Raw genomic sequence first — 16,287 nt, 5'->3', positions numbered from 1 at the left:
TAAACCCAGTTGCATCATTCTCCCCCAATCCTGCAATCTGGGGATGAACATTTGACTGCAGAAGCAGCTGGCCTCCAGTCCAAAAGGGCTATTTTTTCCCAGCGTCAGAAGCTCTTTTTTTTTAGTGTGGTAGTTGACTGCAGCTTATGTGACCTTGCTATTTGCCACTAGGCAACATGGGCCCCCTCCACCGTAAGAACACCAGTTACACTTAAGAGAGGAGAGAAGCTACGTTGCTTAATTACGCACCAGATTATATATTTTGCACGGTGATTCAATTGATAGCTAGGGAAGAAATTAAATTCATTTAATGTGACCACGAAGCATTAGTAGAAAACATGAAGTGATTAGGTGCAGGTTACATTTTAGCCTCAGAATTTTAACAATTAGAAAATATATTTGCTAAAGCATTAGTTTGATGCGAAGTAGAAGTATCTCTTTTAAGGTACACCTTGGTTTGCATGTAAGTTCCCTTAGGCTTCAAGTAAGTCTCAAGGAACTCAGTGGAGACCAGCTTCTGAGCAGATTTGCATAGGATTGTCACAAGCTGTAAAGTGCTGCTCTTCCAGTTATGTGCGTCTGCAGGATATTTTTCAGGGTGAGGCAAAGTAAAAAACTGAGATTCAAGAGCAGTTTCTCACAAAATATTTTGAGAATTGTGCCGGCACAATTTGCCTCTCATCTCAGGTGCTGCAAATGCTTTTCACAAAAATAAAAGATCAGAATCTGAGGGTTACGGTTCATCCGGGGGGAGGGCTGCCCCCCATGAATGTCCATGCTTCCTATTTAGAGAATTTAATAGGCAGAATATTTCACTGACATTGACCAAAGTAAGCTACAATAATGTCACTTGTTTAACTGGATTTAGGCCCCCCCCCCCCAAATAAACATGCACAAGATTTCAGCTGCAGTTTCACAGAGTATGTAGCTGTCTATTTCAGTTATGTGCTGCAAACAAGCTTTTAATGGTAATTTTACCCAAAGTGTTGCATCTTGGTTTTACTTTGCCATAGTTTGCATTCCCCTCCAAACAAGCCTTTGTGGATCCAGCCATCCTAATACTGCTCATGGAACAGCTGCCAAAATCCTGCAGAAACTATTGTGCCTGCTAAAAAATTACAACACCAGATGCCAAGAGTCTCATTATCCACCGGGAAGACTCAAACTCTTGAGACCAAAATCAAAATGGGACTAACATACCTTCCAACTGTCCCTATTTATCAGTATTGTGTTGAAATATTACTAGCATTAATTGCTAGGCATGTTTGCCCTTCTTCAGAGTTCAGTCATTTTCCCCAGGTCTGTACAGTCGTACCTTGGAAGTCAAACGGAATCTGTTCTGGAAGTCCGTTCGACTTCCAAAATGTTCGGAAACTAAAGCGTGTCTTCTGAGTGGCTGCAGGAGGGTCCTGCAGCCAATCGGAAGCCGCGGAAGCCCCGTAGGACATCTGGATTCCAAAGAATGTTCGCAAACTGGAACACTCACTTTCAGGTTTGCGGTGTTCGGGAGCCAAGGTATGACTGTATAGGCTAAATTGTTTGACTTGGGGTGGGGCTAACTGTAGTCCGACTCTAGTACACATAGATACACATCAGCTCTGTGCTAACATACTGCTCTGTGTCTTACGTTTTTATCAGATCTTTTTTTTAAATGTAGGGTTTTGTTTTTATCTTTTTACTCTGTTGTTAGGAGATCCCTAGTTCCCTCACAGAGCAACAATTCCCAGTCCCCTGGGAAAAGGAAATGACTGTTAAACCACTCTGGGAACATTAGCTCTGTGAGGGGAATGGAAGTCTCCTAACTCCTCTCAACATCCTTAACAAACTACAGTTGTACCTTGGTTCTCAAACACCTTGGTACTCGTACGTTTTGGCTCCCAAGCGCCGCAAACCCAGGAGTGTGTGTTCTGGTTTGCGAACGTTTTTTGGAAGTTGAACGTCCGACACGGCTTCCAACTGAGTGCAGGAAGCTCCTGCAGCCAATCGGAAGCCGCGCCTTGGTTTTTGAACATTTCTGGAAGTCAAACAGACTTCCGGAATGGATTACATTCGAGAAGCAAGGTACAGCTGTACAATTTCGAAATTGCTTTGGGGGAAGCTATGACTGTTTAAAGTGGTATGTATGGTGCTTTAACTGTATAGTACAGATGGAGTCTGTTAAGAACATAGAAAGAGCTCTTCAGGATCAGGGCAATGGCCCATCTACTCCAGCACCCAGTTCTCACAGTGGCCAAGCAGGTGCCTGTGGGAAGCCTGCAAGCAGAGCCTGGAGGCCACGACACTCCTCCCAGCTGTGATTTCCAGCAAATGCTATTCAGGGGCATACAAATTACCCCTGGGTTTTCACAAATAGGTATAATATTTTAAAAACAAACATGTGTTTTCTCACAAAATAGGCATATCCAGATTTTGTAAGCGGTGTTCATATGTACAATATTGTGTACACAGGAGTTGATCAGTATATGTAACCTTGTTCGCACGTAATGTTCAAAGAGTACACAGCAGTTGAGCTGTGTTCACTTTTTCACACAAGCCCTTGCAAACGTGTAGAGACCGCCTGTGCCTGTGTGCTCAGTGTAACATGTGAACAACCCTACACCAAAACAGTATCTAAAACTGTGTGTAACTGTGTATAATTTCCTTAATGTGCACCATACATTTTAGTCAAACGATCTCCCCCTTGCCAAAAACCTCTTTCCCCCCTCAGCAATGGTGCGGGTCAGGGAAAGGAACAAGAGACACCAGAAGACTTTGATACCTTTTTGAACTGCTTGTAGATTACTTTGCTGACTTGGTCTGATGGCTGCACTTTACCAGCAAGCAGTGAAGAAAGCATGTTGCCAAGGGTAACCATTCCCAAAATCAATCTGAAAAGAAGAAGGTATTAGACACAGTTTTCTACTGGGTGAGTTGTGGGTTCTTTCCTTTTTTATCAGTTTAATGTTTTAGGCCAATATTTACAGAATCCCTCTCAATTTGAATTCAGGGGCGCGCAGAATCCTTAGGGGTAAAACCACAGGTTCTATTTAATAGCATCCAAACACCATTTTCTTTATAAACCTCTGGAGGAAGGAGTTTAAGTGTGGAGAACTAGCATGGAAGGGATGAGGAACTTTCCCTGCTTACCGTTTTCCCTTTCCTAATTGCTCCCCTTCCAAAAAATGTGTGCTATAAACCCTGAAGAGGAATAATAATAATAATAATACACTGCGGGAATGCATATCACAGTATAGATTATTATAATTACCTTATTGTCATTTTATTATTAAATATGAGCCATTTTTCCATTTATGTACAACACTCAGGGCAACTTGCTTTGCTGGATTTTCTTGCAAAGCTATATTCTTTGTCAAAGACTAGTTATGCACAGTTCCTAACACAGTTGCTTTAGGATAACATAAAAAGCCTTGTTGCTAGAAACAGAAAGTTCAAAGATGCTGCGTCTTTCTCAGTCATCACTTCCCCAGTTTCCCAGTCTGTACAATTTGGATAAAATTGTGTGTTAGATAAAGTTGGTCTTTCTTTTGCCTGCGCTGCTTTTATTGCAAATGATGTGAGAGTCACAGAATAAACCTCGTTTAGCTTCCGTTGTTAACTGGGATGAACTTTTGGGAGTGAACATCCTGCCTGCATTGCAACTTGTCCCTGTCTGACCCACCTGCAATGCTGACCAACCCATTTGCCTATTTCATGCCTGGTGACTTCAGGACTGAGATGCAATTTAGGCTCAGTTAATTCTTTTATGGGTCATTTGAAGCAGATGACTCTGGCCCTCAAAAGATAATAAAACATACCATGATTTTAAGAGAAGATTTTAAAAAGCCACGGAAGTGACAATCAAAAATCTTTGTTGATGTCCTATATAGCACAGGGACAGAAAAACGAAAAAGGTGGGAGGTTTCGCTCCAAATTAGTCTCTAATCAGGGGCCTGATCAACCAATTTCAGGAGACTTTCTGTACCAGGGGATTGATCTGGTGAGCAAAATGCAGGCGAAGGCTCATAGTTGAAAATTCAGAGAAGCAAACTGTTGTGACGTGGGGTTTGTGATTTCAGCTCTCTTGACATAATATGCTGGAGACAGTTCTGTAGTAACGCTTCTTTATTACAGCAAACAAGACTGAGAACTGAGGAGGGGAGAGCTACATTTATAGGGACAGGGAACTAGCTAGAAAGGATACATTTTGGAGGAAACCAATAAGACAGAGGATCCAAATACAGCAGCTTAAATGAACCAATAGTAGCTGTACCCTCTGGAACCAAAAGGCAGTTACTTTACCCTAATGCAAATACAGACAACAATAATACAGATATAAAATCCTTCGACTCAATACACAACACAAACTAGATAGGATCATGAAACGAGGTGGATGAAACCAAATGGCAGGAATGACTATGTGTGTGCACCTAGATACTAAATATACATTTATAAACTGGGTATGCTTGGAAGGGAGGAAAATCTACACATACCCAGATTCATCAACAACAGGTACTTGGTCAAATCCCTTTTCTCTGAGTATTTCAATGGTCTTTTCACAGGTAACGCTTGGTAGTACTGTCAGGGGAGCAGAGAGACACAATTCCTGAACTTTCAAGTGCCACCACCTAGGAAAATAAACAAAACAAATATAAAATCACTCTCCACCCAGGAATTTACACAAGCAATTCAAGGACCGAGAAACAGTTGCATCTTAGTACTTTGTATGTTAACGTAAGCTTTTCCTGGAAACGCTCATGAAGCCAATTACTGTATTTAAGTGCCCTCTGTCCTACTAACAGAAAAGGTTGTTCAGGGTATTCCGGAGCACGTGCTTGTCTTTAGGATGGATTGATGTTTAGAGCATGCAACTTTCATCATTCCTGATGACTGGCCATGCTGGCTGGGGTAACCTTTCACCATATGGTGTATTTTGGCTCAAATGAGACTTTATGGATGCTCAGAGCCAGGACAAATAGTAAAAAAAAAAACCCTCCCTATTTGAAAAGAGTTAACCATCAACATTTTAAAGAGTCTTGTGCCACCTGAATGACTAAGAGGTTTTTTTTTAAAGTACACAAGATCTTGTGATTGTAGTCTACCTGTATTAGACACAAAGATTTGTCCTCAGTTAGCAATCCGTATACACACACACACACACACACAGAGAGAGAGAGAGAGAGAGAGAGAGAGGTACCTCTGGTTGCAAGGGATGCGGGTGGCGCTGTGGTCTAAACCACAGAGCCTAGGGCTTGCCGATTGGAAGGTCGGCAGTTTGAATCCCCGCGACGGGGTGAGCTCCCATTGTTTGGTCTCTGCTCCTGCCCACCTAGCAGTTTGAAAGCACGTCAAATTCAAGTAGATAAATAGGTACTGCTCTGGCGGGAAGGTAAACGGCATTTCCATGCACTGCTCTGGTTCGCCAGAAGCGGCTTAGTCATGCTGGCCACATGACCCAGAAGCTGTCTGCGGACAAACACTGGCTCCCTCGGCCTATAGAGCGAGATGAGTGAGCAACCCCAGAGTCATCCGCAACTGGACCTAACGGCCAGGGGTACCCTTACCTTTACCTTTTTACCTCCGGTTGTGGATGGGATCCATTCCAGAGATCCAGTCGGATCCCGACGTTTCCGCAACCTGAGGACCGCTTCTGTGCATGCAGCGAAACCTGGTAAAATGCTTCCAGGTTTGCCGTGCACGCATCCTGAAGTTTACATAACCAGAGGGTTACATAAACGGAGGTACGACTATGAATATACACAGGTGGACATAGGGAAAAAGAGAAATGGAAGTAGCAGCCATGGAATGCAAAAAGGACAGTCTGTGACTATCCTATGCAGTTTAAGCAAAGTGACCATAACTGACAATAACACAGCCATCGTACCACAATAATAAAATCTGGATAATTGGGTTATCATAAACTACTGCTGTTGTGAAGGGTCACTCTGTGTGTCTTAAGCCTGACTTAGAATTTCCACAGCCTGTACTTTTCACAGTTGCTGTGTGTATGTGCCTTTCTCTCTCGCACACCTCTGCCAACTGTGCTTAGCACTTCATGGATTTGATAAAGTGGGGCTGAGTCCATGAAAGTTTATGCCACTATAAACCAGTTGGCCTATATGGTGCCATAAGCATCAGATTAACATGGCCATTCCTCTGGAAATCAAAATCTAATGCCTAGTTTAGTACAGCTGGAATTGTATCTTCAACACGAACAAACACTGTTATATCTCCAGAGCCTAGAGTGGGTCAGTGTGGACAATATGAGTTGTAATGTTACTGCATCTTGGAGACCTAGATTCAGACTTTGCCAAGTCATTGACTTTCTCTTCAGTTTCACATCCTCCATGCATAATCATCACAGCAAAAATAGAGGCAGGGGAAAAGAGAATTTAAGAAAAGAAGAAGAGTTTGGATTTGATATCCCAGTTTATCACTACCCTAAGGAGTCTCAAAGCGGCTAACAATCTCATTTTCCTTCCTCCCCCACAACAAACACTCTGTGAGGTGAGTGGGGCTGAGAGACTTCAGAAAAGTGTGACTAGCCCAAGGTCACCCAGCAGCTGCATGTGGAGGAGCGGGGACGCAAACCCGGTTCACCAGATTACGAGACTACTGCTCTTAACCACTATATCACACTGGCAAGAAATGTACCCTTAATTTCCCCCCACAATTTGTAAATGGATTATACCAGAACTAGTACTGAATAATGACTGCCCTATAAATTCCCTAGTTAAAGCTGAGTAATGCCAACAAGGCACTAGATGCCATTTTAATATTTATGACTGAGGTGGAGGTAGATGCAGGGAGAGGGGCAGATAACTTCAAACAGCAGCAATTATCCAAAGCAACATTACTTCTGGACATATTTCTGAAGTTAGCTTGTGTAGACTTAACTATCCATATTAGAAAAAATATTTTGACTTAAGGGTGAGTTTTTGGTCGCAACTTATTTTACTAAGCCTTCATAGGCATGGTCACCTCACCAGGGCTTGTTAATAATGTCATCTTCTTCTTTCATGAAGCCTTTTTGAGTCATCCATTTGTCATTCAAAAACTTGGACCTGGAAGCAATCAAGAAACAAAACAAGTCACAAGTAGCAATTTAGGTTATACCTGCCTTAAAAGCAAATAAGCTGTAAAGGATGACACGGCATAACATTTCATAGCTTGCACGTAGAATAAACAGCTCTCTTTTAATACGCTTGGTTCTCAGTGAGACAGTTGTAAAAGTCTACATAAGGAGAATATAATCAGGCTGGCTCACCCACAGGTCAAACTGGGCCATGACACAGGCACCAGCCCTGCAAGGGAGAAGTCAACATGGCTAGGCTAGGGCATGAAAGTGGCAGTGGGAAGGATGGGTGGAAAAACTGGCAGAGGGGGGTCCAGACCCAAGAAAATCACTGAACAGTGGCAGTCTCTCAGAGTGAGTGAGCTTGAGGTGGTAGGGCAGCACAGGGGCAATGGCAGTGAGTGTGAGAGGGTGGGCCTCATCTGAGATGCCATAACTTCAAGTGCCCATCCTCTTGTATCTCCTGCCTGGACTACTGCAATGCTCTCTACGTGGGACTACCTTTGAAGGTGACCTGGGAACTACAATTAATCCAGAATGCAGCAGCTAGACTGGTGACTGGGAGTGGCCACTGAGACCATATAACACCGGTCCTGAAAGACCTACATTGGCTCCCAGTACGTTTCCGAGCACAATTCCAAGTGTTGGTGCTGACCTTTAAAGCCCTAAATGGCCTTGGCCCCGTATACCTAAAGGAGCGTCTCCACCCCCATCATTCTGCCCGGACACTGAGATCCAGCGCCAAGGGCCTTCTGGCAGTTCCCTCACTGCGAGAACTGAAGCTACAGGGAAACAGGCAGAGGGCCTTCTCGGTAGCGGTGCCCGCCCTGTGGAACGCCCTCCCATCAGATGTCAAGGAAATAAACAACTTCCTGACTTTTAGAAAACATCTGAAGGCAGCCCTGTTCGGGTAGTTTTTAATGTTCGATGTTTTTAACATTCTGTTGGGAGCCGCTCAGAGTGGCTGGGGAAACCCAACCACCAGATGGGCGGGGTATAAAATTATTATTATTAATTCTTATTATTATGTTAGCGGCCTTTCATACACTACAGCAGCGGTGCTGGAGCCACTTAGCCATGCTGCTGCCACCATCACATTCAGAAGTGCAATGCCAAATGGGCAGTGCTAGTCATGCAGGCAGGGTCCCCTACCTCACAGTCAGCATCAGGAACAGATAAATAAGACAGCTACTTACATGTAGTTCCTGACAGAATCTGGAAGGATGACGACACAGCGCTGTCCTTCTTTCAGCTCTTTGGCAGCCTTGACGGCAACAGACATAGCACTGCCTGAGCTGCCGCCTGACAGAAGACAGAGGACACCATTAAAACGGCATGGAAGCCATTTTGAAAATGCAGATGTAAAAGGAGACAAAGATCAGTGGGAGAGCCTAATGATCAAGTAACGAAGTATCCATTATCACCATCTCATCAATTTTCACAAAAAAGTTGTCTCAAAGTGACTTACAAGTCATAAAATACATACAGCACAACAAGTATTCAAACAACAACAGAAGTGCCCCAAAGTGCTCATCCATCAATAACTATAAAAAGGACATATTCCTACTCGCCCCAGGATAAGATGAGCATCATTAAATAGACCAGCCTGGTGCAAGCCACTATCTCTCAACTTGTTCCCAGAAATGCACTGGAAATTCAATCTTGTTAAATGGTGTAATGGAGTTATGTAAAAATGTTGGCAAAAAAATCAGCACGTTGGAGCTTACTTTTCTAACTGAATCTTTTGCCTTTCCTCTCAAGATTGCCTTTCTGCTACTGCCATATTACAACCAAGACTGGCATGTGTATCATACAGGCAACAGTGGTGTCGGAGGGAAGAAAACAACCCAAGCAATCATTTCCTCATTCTTTCTGTTCAGAAAAGCTTGGTGTTCTGCAAGAGCCAGCAAACAGCAGCAAAGACTCATCCTTTCATGGAAATGTTCAGTTGGAACCGCCAAAGCGACGGAGGTTATAATGCATCATTTTGTGTTTAAGATTGTGATGATTTTAGCATAAACGCTTTGACAAAGCTCTGTGGAGTATTCAGAGATGATTCTCTGACTGTATGTAGTTGTTTTATCTTTGTATTAAATAAAAAAATTAAAATAAGAAAGGGCTCCATAATTAGAGCTGCCTTTATTGTGTGCTGAAGCCGAGAAGCAACTACAGGTACAGTTGCAGGTGCTTAATTGGATATATATTCTAAAATAAGTGACATTATCTTCTAATGTCTGGACAACGGGTGCCTTCTGTGCCAACTTTTGAATGCCTGCGGAATACTTTTCTATTCTGCCAGGCCTATGCAGGCAATTAAGAATACGCCCCTCACAACAATCTACTGCTGTTTTTATTTGTTCAAAAGCTACCAAACGTGATGCTTTACAGTACTCATATACCAGTGACCCACAAGTGTGACAAAAAGGAAAGTATGACTTGGTCTCGAGAGCAAAGAGGTTCCTTCTCAACTGTTGCTGTCACCTTGAGTACTCAATTCTCAATGAATATAAATATAGCCCTCAGAAAGCACTTACCACACAGCAATCCTTCATCTCTGATTAACATGCGCGCACAGGCAAAAGATTCTTCATCATTACACTTGTACCATTTGTCCACCAACTGGAAGAAAGGGTGAGGAAACAAAAAAAACATGAAGCCTTGAACCTGTCTCCGCACTTGGGCCCTTAAGTCGATACTAAGCAGGCCAAGAAATTCAGTGTGGGACAGAAGACATGGATTCTAGTGGCAGATTCTTGGGTCCACTGCCACAAATTTGGGAGAAGTCTGGAAACTGTCTTCCTGCTGCATCCCCTCGATCTCCTCAGTCTCCTGTTACAAGTGCTGTGCTGTATTAATGGCATTGTTTTATTGTGCATTTCAATGGTGGATGTTTATATTTAATCCTTAGCATCTTCGGGTACAGCTGCTAAACACTCCTGCCCAAAAACCCTGGAGAGCAGCAATTGCCAGTGTAGACAATATTGAACTAGACCAACCAATGGTCTGAGTCAGCAGAAGGCAGCTGACTACATCCACAGATTTTCTACTGCTCAATGGGAAAATATTAGGCACATTTGCATATGCATTTCTGAGCTCCATTATTTGCTCTGCCTGCATTATTTTGGCAAGGAATGAGCCACATGTAGCCATAGGGAAATAAAGACAAAGAGTGATGAGGATCTATGAAAAAGGGCATAGGAAATCTTGGAAAGCAAAGCTAAACACTCAGTGTCTATGCATTTCCTGAGGAAGCGTGACTAAGTTCACAGCAGGAAATCAGATGCAAAAAAGGCCTTTCCAAAGACATAAGAATTATGGACACACCAGCAAGATGTGTTCAGCAGGCATGCACATGAGGGGAGTCTGACTTACTGATCTGTCCAGAACAGTAGGGATGAAGTCGTATCCAATCCCTTCCACTTCATATGTTGTCCTGTCTGTATTATTTAGTCCTTCAGGCTCTGCAAGAATGGATCCTTCGGGATCAACACCTATAATCTGCAAGAGAGTTTTTAGCATTGAGTCAGTGTTTGGCTATCAAGAATAGCGTTGTTAAATCAGTCATGGTAAGTCAAAATTGTTGTGGCATCGCAAAGATGTTTTCCCTGTCATTAAAACTTGGAAAACACCAAACCTGATGTCAATCATTGCTTTTAAAGCACATGAAAAAACTCACTTGCTCCTACACTGCTTTCGTTTGGCTTAGTGAAAGGGCGAATGTCAACAAGTGTGCTCTGGATCCCATTCAGATGCTAGCTCTCATTACATATATATAACCCCAACAGGTGATACAGACGGAAACATGATATTATGTGCTCAGTGACATACATCTCTATATCACTCAAATTTTGTAAGGAATCACAGTACAGGATACAAGATGTCCAGTGTGTTTTATTACTCTTAAGAATTCTACTAAGTATTCTGTTTCATGCAAGGATGAAATGCCTATGTTGGACACAATAAAACTATTAGATTCTTTGAAATATCTTTCTGAAAATTGGTAGTATTCACATTCTCCAAAGGGGTGACCTTGCTGGCAAATTTCACACAATTCCTCCCAAATTTTAAAAAGTATAGGAATTTCTGTCTAGTTTGGGGGGGTTGATCTAGAGTTTGTGTTCCTGGCATTGGGCAATCAGAATAGACTAGGGATTCTGTTGGTTTACTGCCCACCTTGCTAGAGTCTCCCTGCCTGAACTGACAGAGCTGGTGTTGAGGAACCTCTGGACTGCTGGTTTTGGGTGATTTCAACATCCATGCCAGGGCGACTGGCTCTGGGGTGTACTTGACCCTATCCTTGACTGCTGGTTTTCTGCTCAGAATTGTTCCTCAACTGCTTTTCCCTTGTGGGCTTCCAGGTGCATATTTAAGGATAAGGAATGAGTGATGACCAGACTGCTGCACACAAGGTGTGCAACAGTATACAGGACACTTGCATCAAGAATGCTTAACATGAACATAATGAGCTGGTCTACATAAGACTGTTCTGCCTGTGCAAGTAGTCCCAACTTTCCTTAGACATACACACATGAGGATAAAAATGCAAATAGCAAGTGAAGAGGCAGCAATCCATGATACAGCTGGTGGCAATCCATGTCATCATGGCAACAACAGTGCTTTTCCCAGGCACCATGACTGCTAATGAGCTCCATTTTGGGGGCAGATCTGTGTGCATGGTGAAGGCTGTCACCCCAGGAGCCGTAGAACAGAATGGAAGCAAACTCTGGTCGTGAGAAGCCTGTCTCACAGGTCCCAGTGCCTGCTTTAAGGACAGAAATTCCTGTCTGCCTGGGCCCATCCTTGAACATGAGAACAGAAGGCTTGACAAACAGAGATAATGTAACAGGGTGAAGAAAACACAAGGCTCATGAGACTCCCTATATCCCAATAAGGCTCAGGATCACATAAATCCATGAACAATGGAAAAGGATGAAGCAGCGATTGAGATGCCTGCCCTAGCCTGGGACTTACTTTGCATTCAGGGCATTTCTCCTTTAGTTTTCGGGCAATGCCAGTGATGGTGCCTCCTGTACCCGCTCCAGCTACAATCATGTCTACATGACCTATCAGAGAGGCAGAAACATGTGTACAGGTGAAGTGGCCAAAAAGAATTAAAGACACAAATCTGAATGGATACAGTCTTTTAGAGAATTCTAGTATAAGGGTTTTTGCCTCAGGATGGTACAGGCAGAAGAAACACATTTCATCAGGCAAAAATGCTATGTGGGAGCTCCCTCTACTGGCTTTAAGCTAGCAAATGCAAAAAAATGCAATAGGTTATACAGTGGACCCTCCGGATACGAACTTACAGTGGTACCTCAGTTTACATACGCTTCAGGTTACAGACTTCGCTAACCCGGAAATAGTGCTTCAGGTTAAGAACTTTGCTTCAGGATGAGAACAGAAATCGGGCTCCGGCGGCGCGGCAGCAGCAGGAGGCCCCATTGGCTAAAGTGGTACTTCAGGTTACGAACAGTTTCAGGTTAAGTACGGACCTTCGGAACGAATTAAGTACTTAACCCGAGGTACCACTGTAATTCATTCTGGGGGTCTGTTCACACCCTGAAAATTATGTAAGTAGAGGTGCACTTCTGCACATGCACGCACGGCGAAACCCGGAAGTATACACTTCCGGGTTTGCCATGGCCGTAACCCAAAGATTCCGTATCCAGAGGAATACGTAAGTAGAGGTACGACTGTACTGTGAACATGACCTAGTCCAACCACCTATAATGCAGGAATCACAACTTAATCATAGAATTGTTCCCCAAAACATCAACTGGAGCCCAGATTAATTGCATAAACATAAGAGAGAATCCATAGATTATGTGAATCCTAGATTCACATTTCCACTATAGCAAATGCCAGCAAATATATTTATTTACTAATCTGTCTGGACTGCCAGGTCCTGAAAGCCTAGGGCATGTAATAATACATAAGCAAATGAAACAATAATCCTGTATCTATGGATCTATGAAATACTCATTTAGAGCTATAGATATGGGCTTTCAAGATGGGAAACCAATATCTAAATCTTTGCTCTGGCACAAAGCTCCACCGATGGTTTTAGGTAAAGCACTGTCTCTAGCTACTGGTTCACATGTTGTGGATGTCGCAGGTCCACCCCACACTCCATTTAGGGCGTACTTGATAATGTGTGAAGCAGACATGTACCTCATTTACCCAGTGACACAAATACATGGTAGTACATCCGCTTTGTTGCAACGTGTTAATTGGCACCAAGCCTAACCAGCCACAGAGAGCTATTTTGAGAATAATTTGAGATAAGAATTGTAAAATACGTTATGCACTGGGATGTGCTGTGGAATTGCTAAGTTATAGCAATGTTGAAGCCTTATCTCGGTTCCAGCCATTAGAACACCATGCAAATTAAAAGACGTCATAGCACTTCTCGGGAGGTTGTGGACTCCCCCTTCCTTGGAGGTTTTTAAGCAAAGGTTGGATGGCCATCTGTCACAGATCTTTAGTTGAGATTCCTGCATTGCAGGGGGTTGGACTAGATGACCCTTGGGGTCCCTTCCAACTCTATGATTCTCGGGCATGGCAAACTTGCAGGAGAAAAGTAGCTTGGGGGCTGTTGGACACCCACTGATGCCACGTCTCTATGCATCCTGGCCCTATAGTAGTCTTGCAATTTCCCAGAACCCCCCTTTTCTCAAAGCATCTAGGATGAGGGGCCCAAGGGTTACCCGCCAGCTGAACATACCATCACACTGCTGCAGGATCTCCTCAGCCGTGGAATCGTAATGGGCCAAGGGGTTGCTGGCGTTGCGGTACTATGTTGAAAAATGAAAGGAAAATGTAGAAAAAGAACAGCCTGGCAAGTTTACAAAGAGGGCTGTTGCTGGACTTAAATGTTTAATAAATCTATAAGCTGATTTTTGAAGGAAAAATCCTCCACAAAGCAGTATACAATAGCAAAAAGCAGCTATTACAAGTACCATTAAAAGCAAGCCCATTAAATAATAATCTAAAAAGTAAACACAAGAACAACCCACCACACCAAATCCTCATGCTATCAGGAAGGGCCATAGCTCAATGACAGAGCACATGCAAAAGGAGCCAGGTTCAATTCCTGGTGTTTTGAGACAGAGCTGGGAAAAACCGCCTGAAACCCTGGAGAGCAGCTGCCAGTAGACAAAACTGGGCTAGATGAACAGTGGCCTGACTCAGTAGAAGTTTCAATTTAGGGCATTATCTTGACAGTCTAATTTACCTCATCCACATAAAGTTACAGAGAGGAAGCGAAAGTATTCAAAGCCCACTTGAAAATCTCTACATATAGCACTTGCCTGATCTTCCATGGATCTGGTTTCTGGAATTTTGGGCCACTGCGGAGAAGGCCCTGTTCTTTGATATACCCCCAGAGGAGAACATGCCAAAGTACTATTATTTTATTTATTTCATAAAATTTACATACCGCTTGATTTTGTAAAGTGGTTTACAAAAAAGATAAAACAATAAAATTCTCACTAAAAAGTTCACAACCAGAATTTAAAACATACCAAAAGTTTAACCCACAACAGAATAGGCTAAAACAAAGTAGAACTCATACACACTTTCTAAACACCTGGGAAGACTTGTCTAAATAAAAATGTCTTCAGCAGGCACCGAAAAGAATACAGTGAAGGAACCTATCAGATAGCAACAGGAAGGGAATTCCAATTATGGTCTCAGCACTACTTAACTTAATTTTATTTTTTTTTAGAGGTGTTCAAGCTCCTTACGTACCACCAATGTTTGCTCCTCTTCAGTGGCTAACTAGCCCACAACAGAGCCCCACCACAGGATGACAATTGTGTATGAGTTGGAGGACAAGTTAAGTGCAATTAACTTTAGTCCAATTGATTTAAGATTATATAGGAAGCTGACTTATAATGAAACAAGCCATTGGTTCTATTAGCTCAGTATTGTCTACATCAGCCTTTCCCAACCTGTGCCACTCCAAATGTTCTGGACTACAGCTCCAGTCATAACTGACCATTAGTCACGCCGACTGATGTTGATGGGATGAGTAGTCCAAAATACTTGAAAGGCACCAAGTCAGGGAAGACTGGTCTATATTGACCTGTGAAGGCTGTCCCGGGTTTCAGGCAGAGACTTTTCCATCCCTTTGCCTGAGAATTGGGAATTATAACATCAGCTTCACTGAGATATTAGAACGATGAATGAAAAGGACTGTATTCCACTTAGGACCTAGCTATCTGAAATACTTCTCTCCTTCTGCCTCTTTACCTGATCCAATATGTGGGAATTAGGGATTTCATTTTTCAGTCTCCACGCCACGCCGACATGAGATTCTGGAGAGTCAAATCTAGCAGTAGTTGGAGTCCTCACAATTTCTGCCCCAAGAGCTCGCAGAACATCCACCTGGTTTCAAAAATGAGGGAGCAAATTTGTGAAATGCGCCACACAACACCTGAGCAACGGGGAAATTAAACTTTAAGCTATAAGACTTTGAGTGACTTTCACTATGTATTAATTCAGATGTTAGCTATTTTACTGCCAGCGTAATGCCAGACTAAACTTTAAATACTGAATGTCAGTCCAAATCCTGAACCTCATTAAACATTTTGCTACCTCACTGAAACAGCAAGTTTCAGAACTACTTTACTAAACAGCATCTACCCCATATGCAGCCATCTGCGTTGCTGGCTAACGATGTCCCAGTTAACCAATTACACAACAAGTGACGATTTGTAAGCATCTGAAATGACAAGAAGCTCTGACCTTCTCCATGCTCATTTTCTCTGGCATGACGATGATACAGCGGTAGCCTTTCACTGCAGCTGCCAAAGCCAGTCCGATCCCTGGAACCAAGGAAACGCATCACTGAAGGAAGCCACACATTTATATTTTAAAACTCTTCACTTGCAGGAGCAGAGGAACCAGCCTTATACAGAGTCCAACTAGTTGCCTATCTCGTATAGTACTGTCTATATCAGTCTTCCCCAAGCTAGTGCGCTGCAGATGTTTTTGACTAGAGTTACTAACAGTCCCAGCCACCATGGTCAATGGTCAAAGATAATGGGAGATGTGGTTCAAAACATCTGAGAAGGTACCAGTTTGGGGAAGGCAGGTCTACACCAACTGACGTGTCTCTCCGGGTATTCAGAAAGGAACCTTTTCCAATCTTTTCTAGAGATGCCCGGGATTTGAACCTGAGACCTTCTGTAGGCAGAGCATATGTTCTACCACTCAGTTATGACATACCT

The 16,287-nt window shown here is 43.1% G+C and overlaps 1 protein-coding gene across 18 annotated transcripts in view; it reads right to left on the bottom strand.

The window, feature by feature from the left end:
* The window catches only part of LOC310761777 (cystathionine beta-synthase-like), a 41,509-nt gene that overhangs the window by 5,490 nt on the left and 19,732 nt on the right, over positions 1-16,287 (bottom strand). For 11 of the 18 annotated variants that reach the window (XM_083611921.1, XM_083611932.1, XM_083611927.1 and 8 more), the window contains 10 exons: positions 15,803-15,882; positions 15,308-15,442; positions 13,779-13,848; positions 12,023-12,114; positions 10,424-10,549; positions 9,586-9,670; positions 8,248-8,353; positions 6,963-7,040; positions 4,470-4,604; positions 2,759-2,867 (listed from right to left, as the gene is read on the bottom strand). In XM_083611921.1, the coding sequence (XP_083468047.1) occupies positions 2,759-2,867; positions 4,470-4,604; positions 6,963-7,040; positions 8,248-8,353; positions 9,586-9,670; positions 10,424-10,549; positions 12,023-12,114; positions 13,779-13,848; positions 15,308-15,442; positions 15,803-15,882 (1,016 nt within the window). Of the gene's footprint in view, positions 1-249; positions 286-2,758; positions 2,868-4,469; positions 4,605-6,962; positions 7,041-8,247; positions 8,354-9,585; positions 9,671-10,423; positions 10,550-12,022; positions 12,115-13,778; positions 13,849-15,307; positions 15,443-15,802; positions 15,883-16,287 lie in introns of all 18 variants that reach the window. The other 7 variants (XM_083611935.1, XM_083611926.1, XM_083611936.1 and 4 more) reach the window with 1 other exon arrangement.

Source organism: Podarcis filfolensis, assembly GCF_964270895.1.
Source record: "Podarcis filfolensis genome assembly, chromosome: 4".
In the NCBI taxonomy this organism is placed as follows: domain Eukaryota; kingdom Metazoa; phylum Chordata; class Lepidosauria; order Squamata; family Lacertidae; genus Podarcis; species Podarcis filfolensis.
Note: the sequence above shows the minus strand (reverse complement) of the source record. Positions and strands in the feature narration are given on the sequence as shown.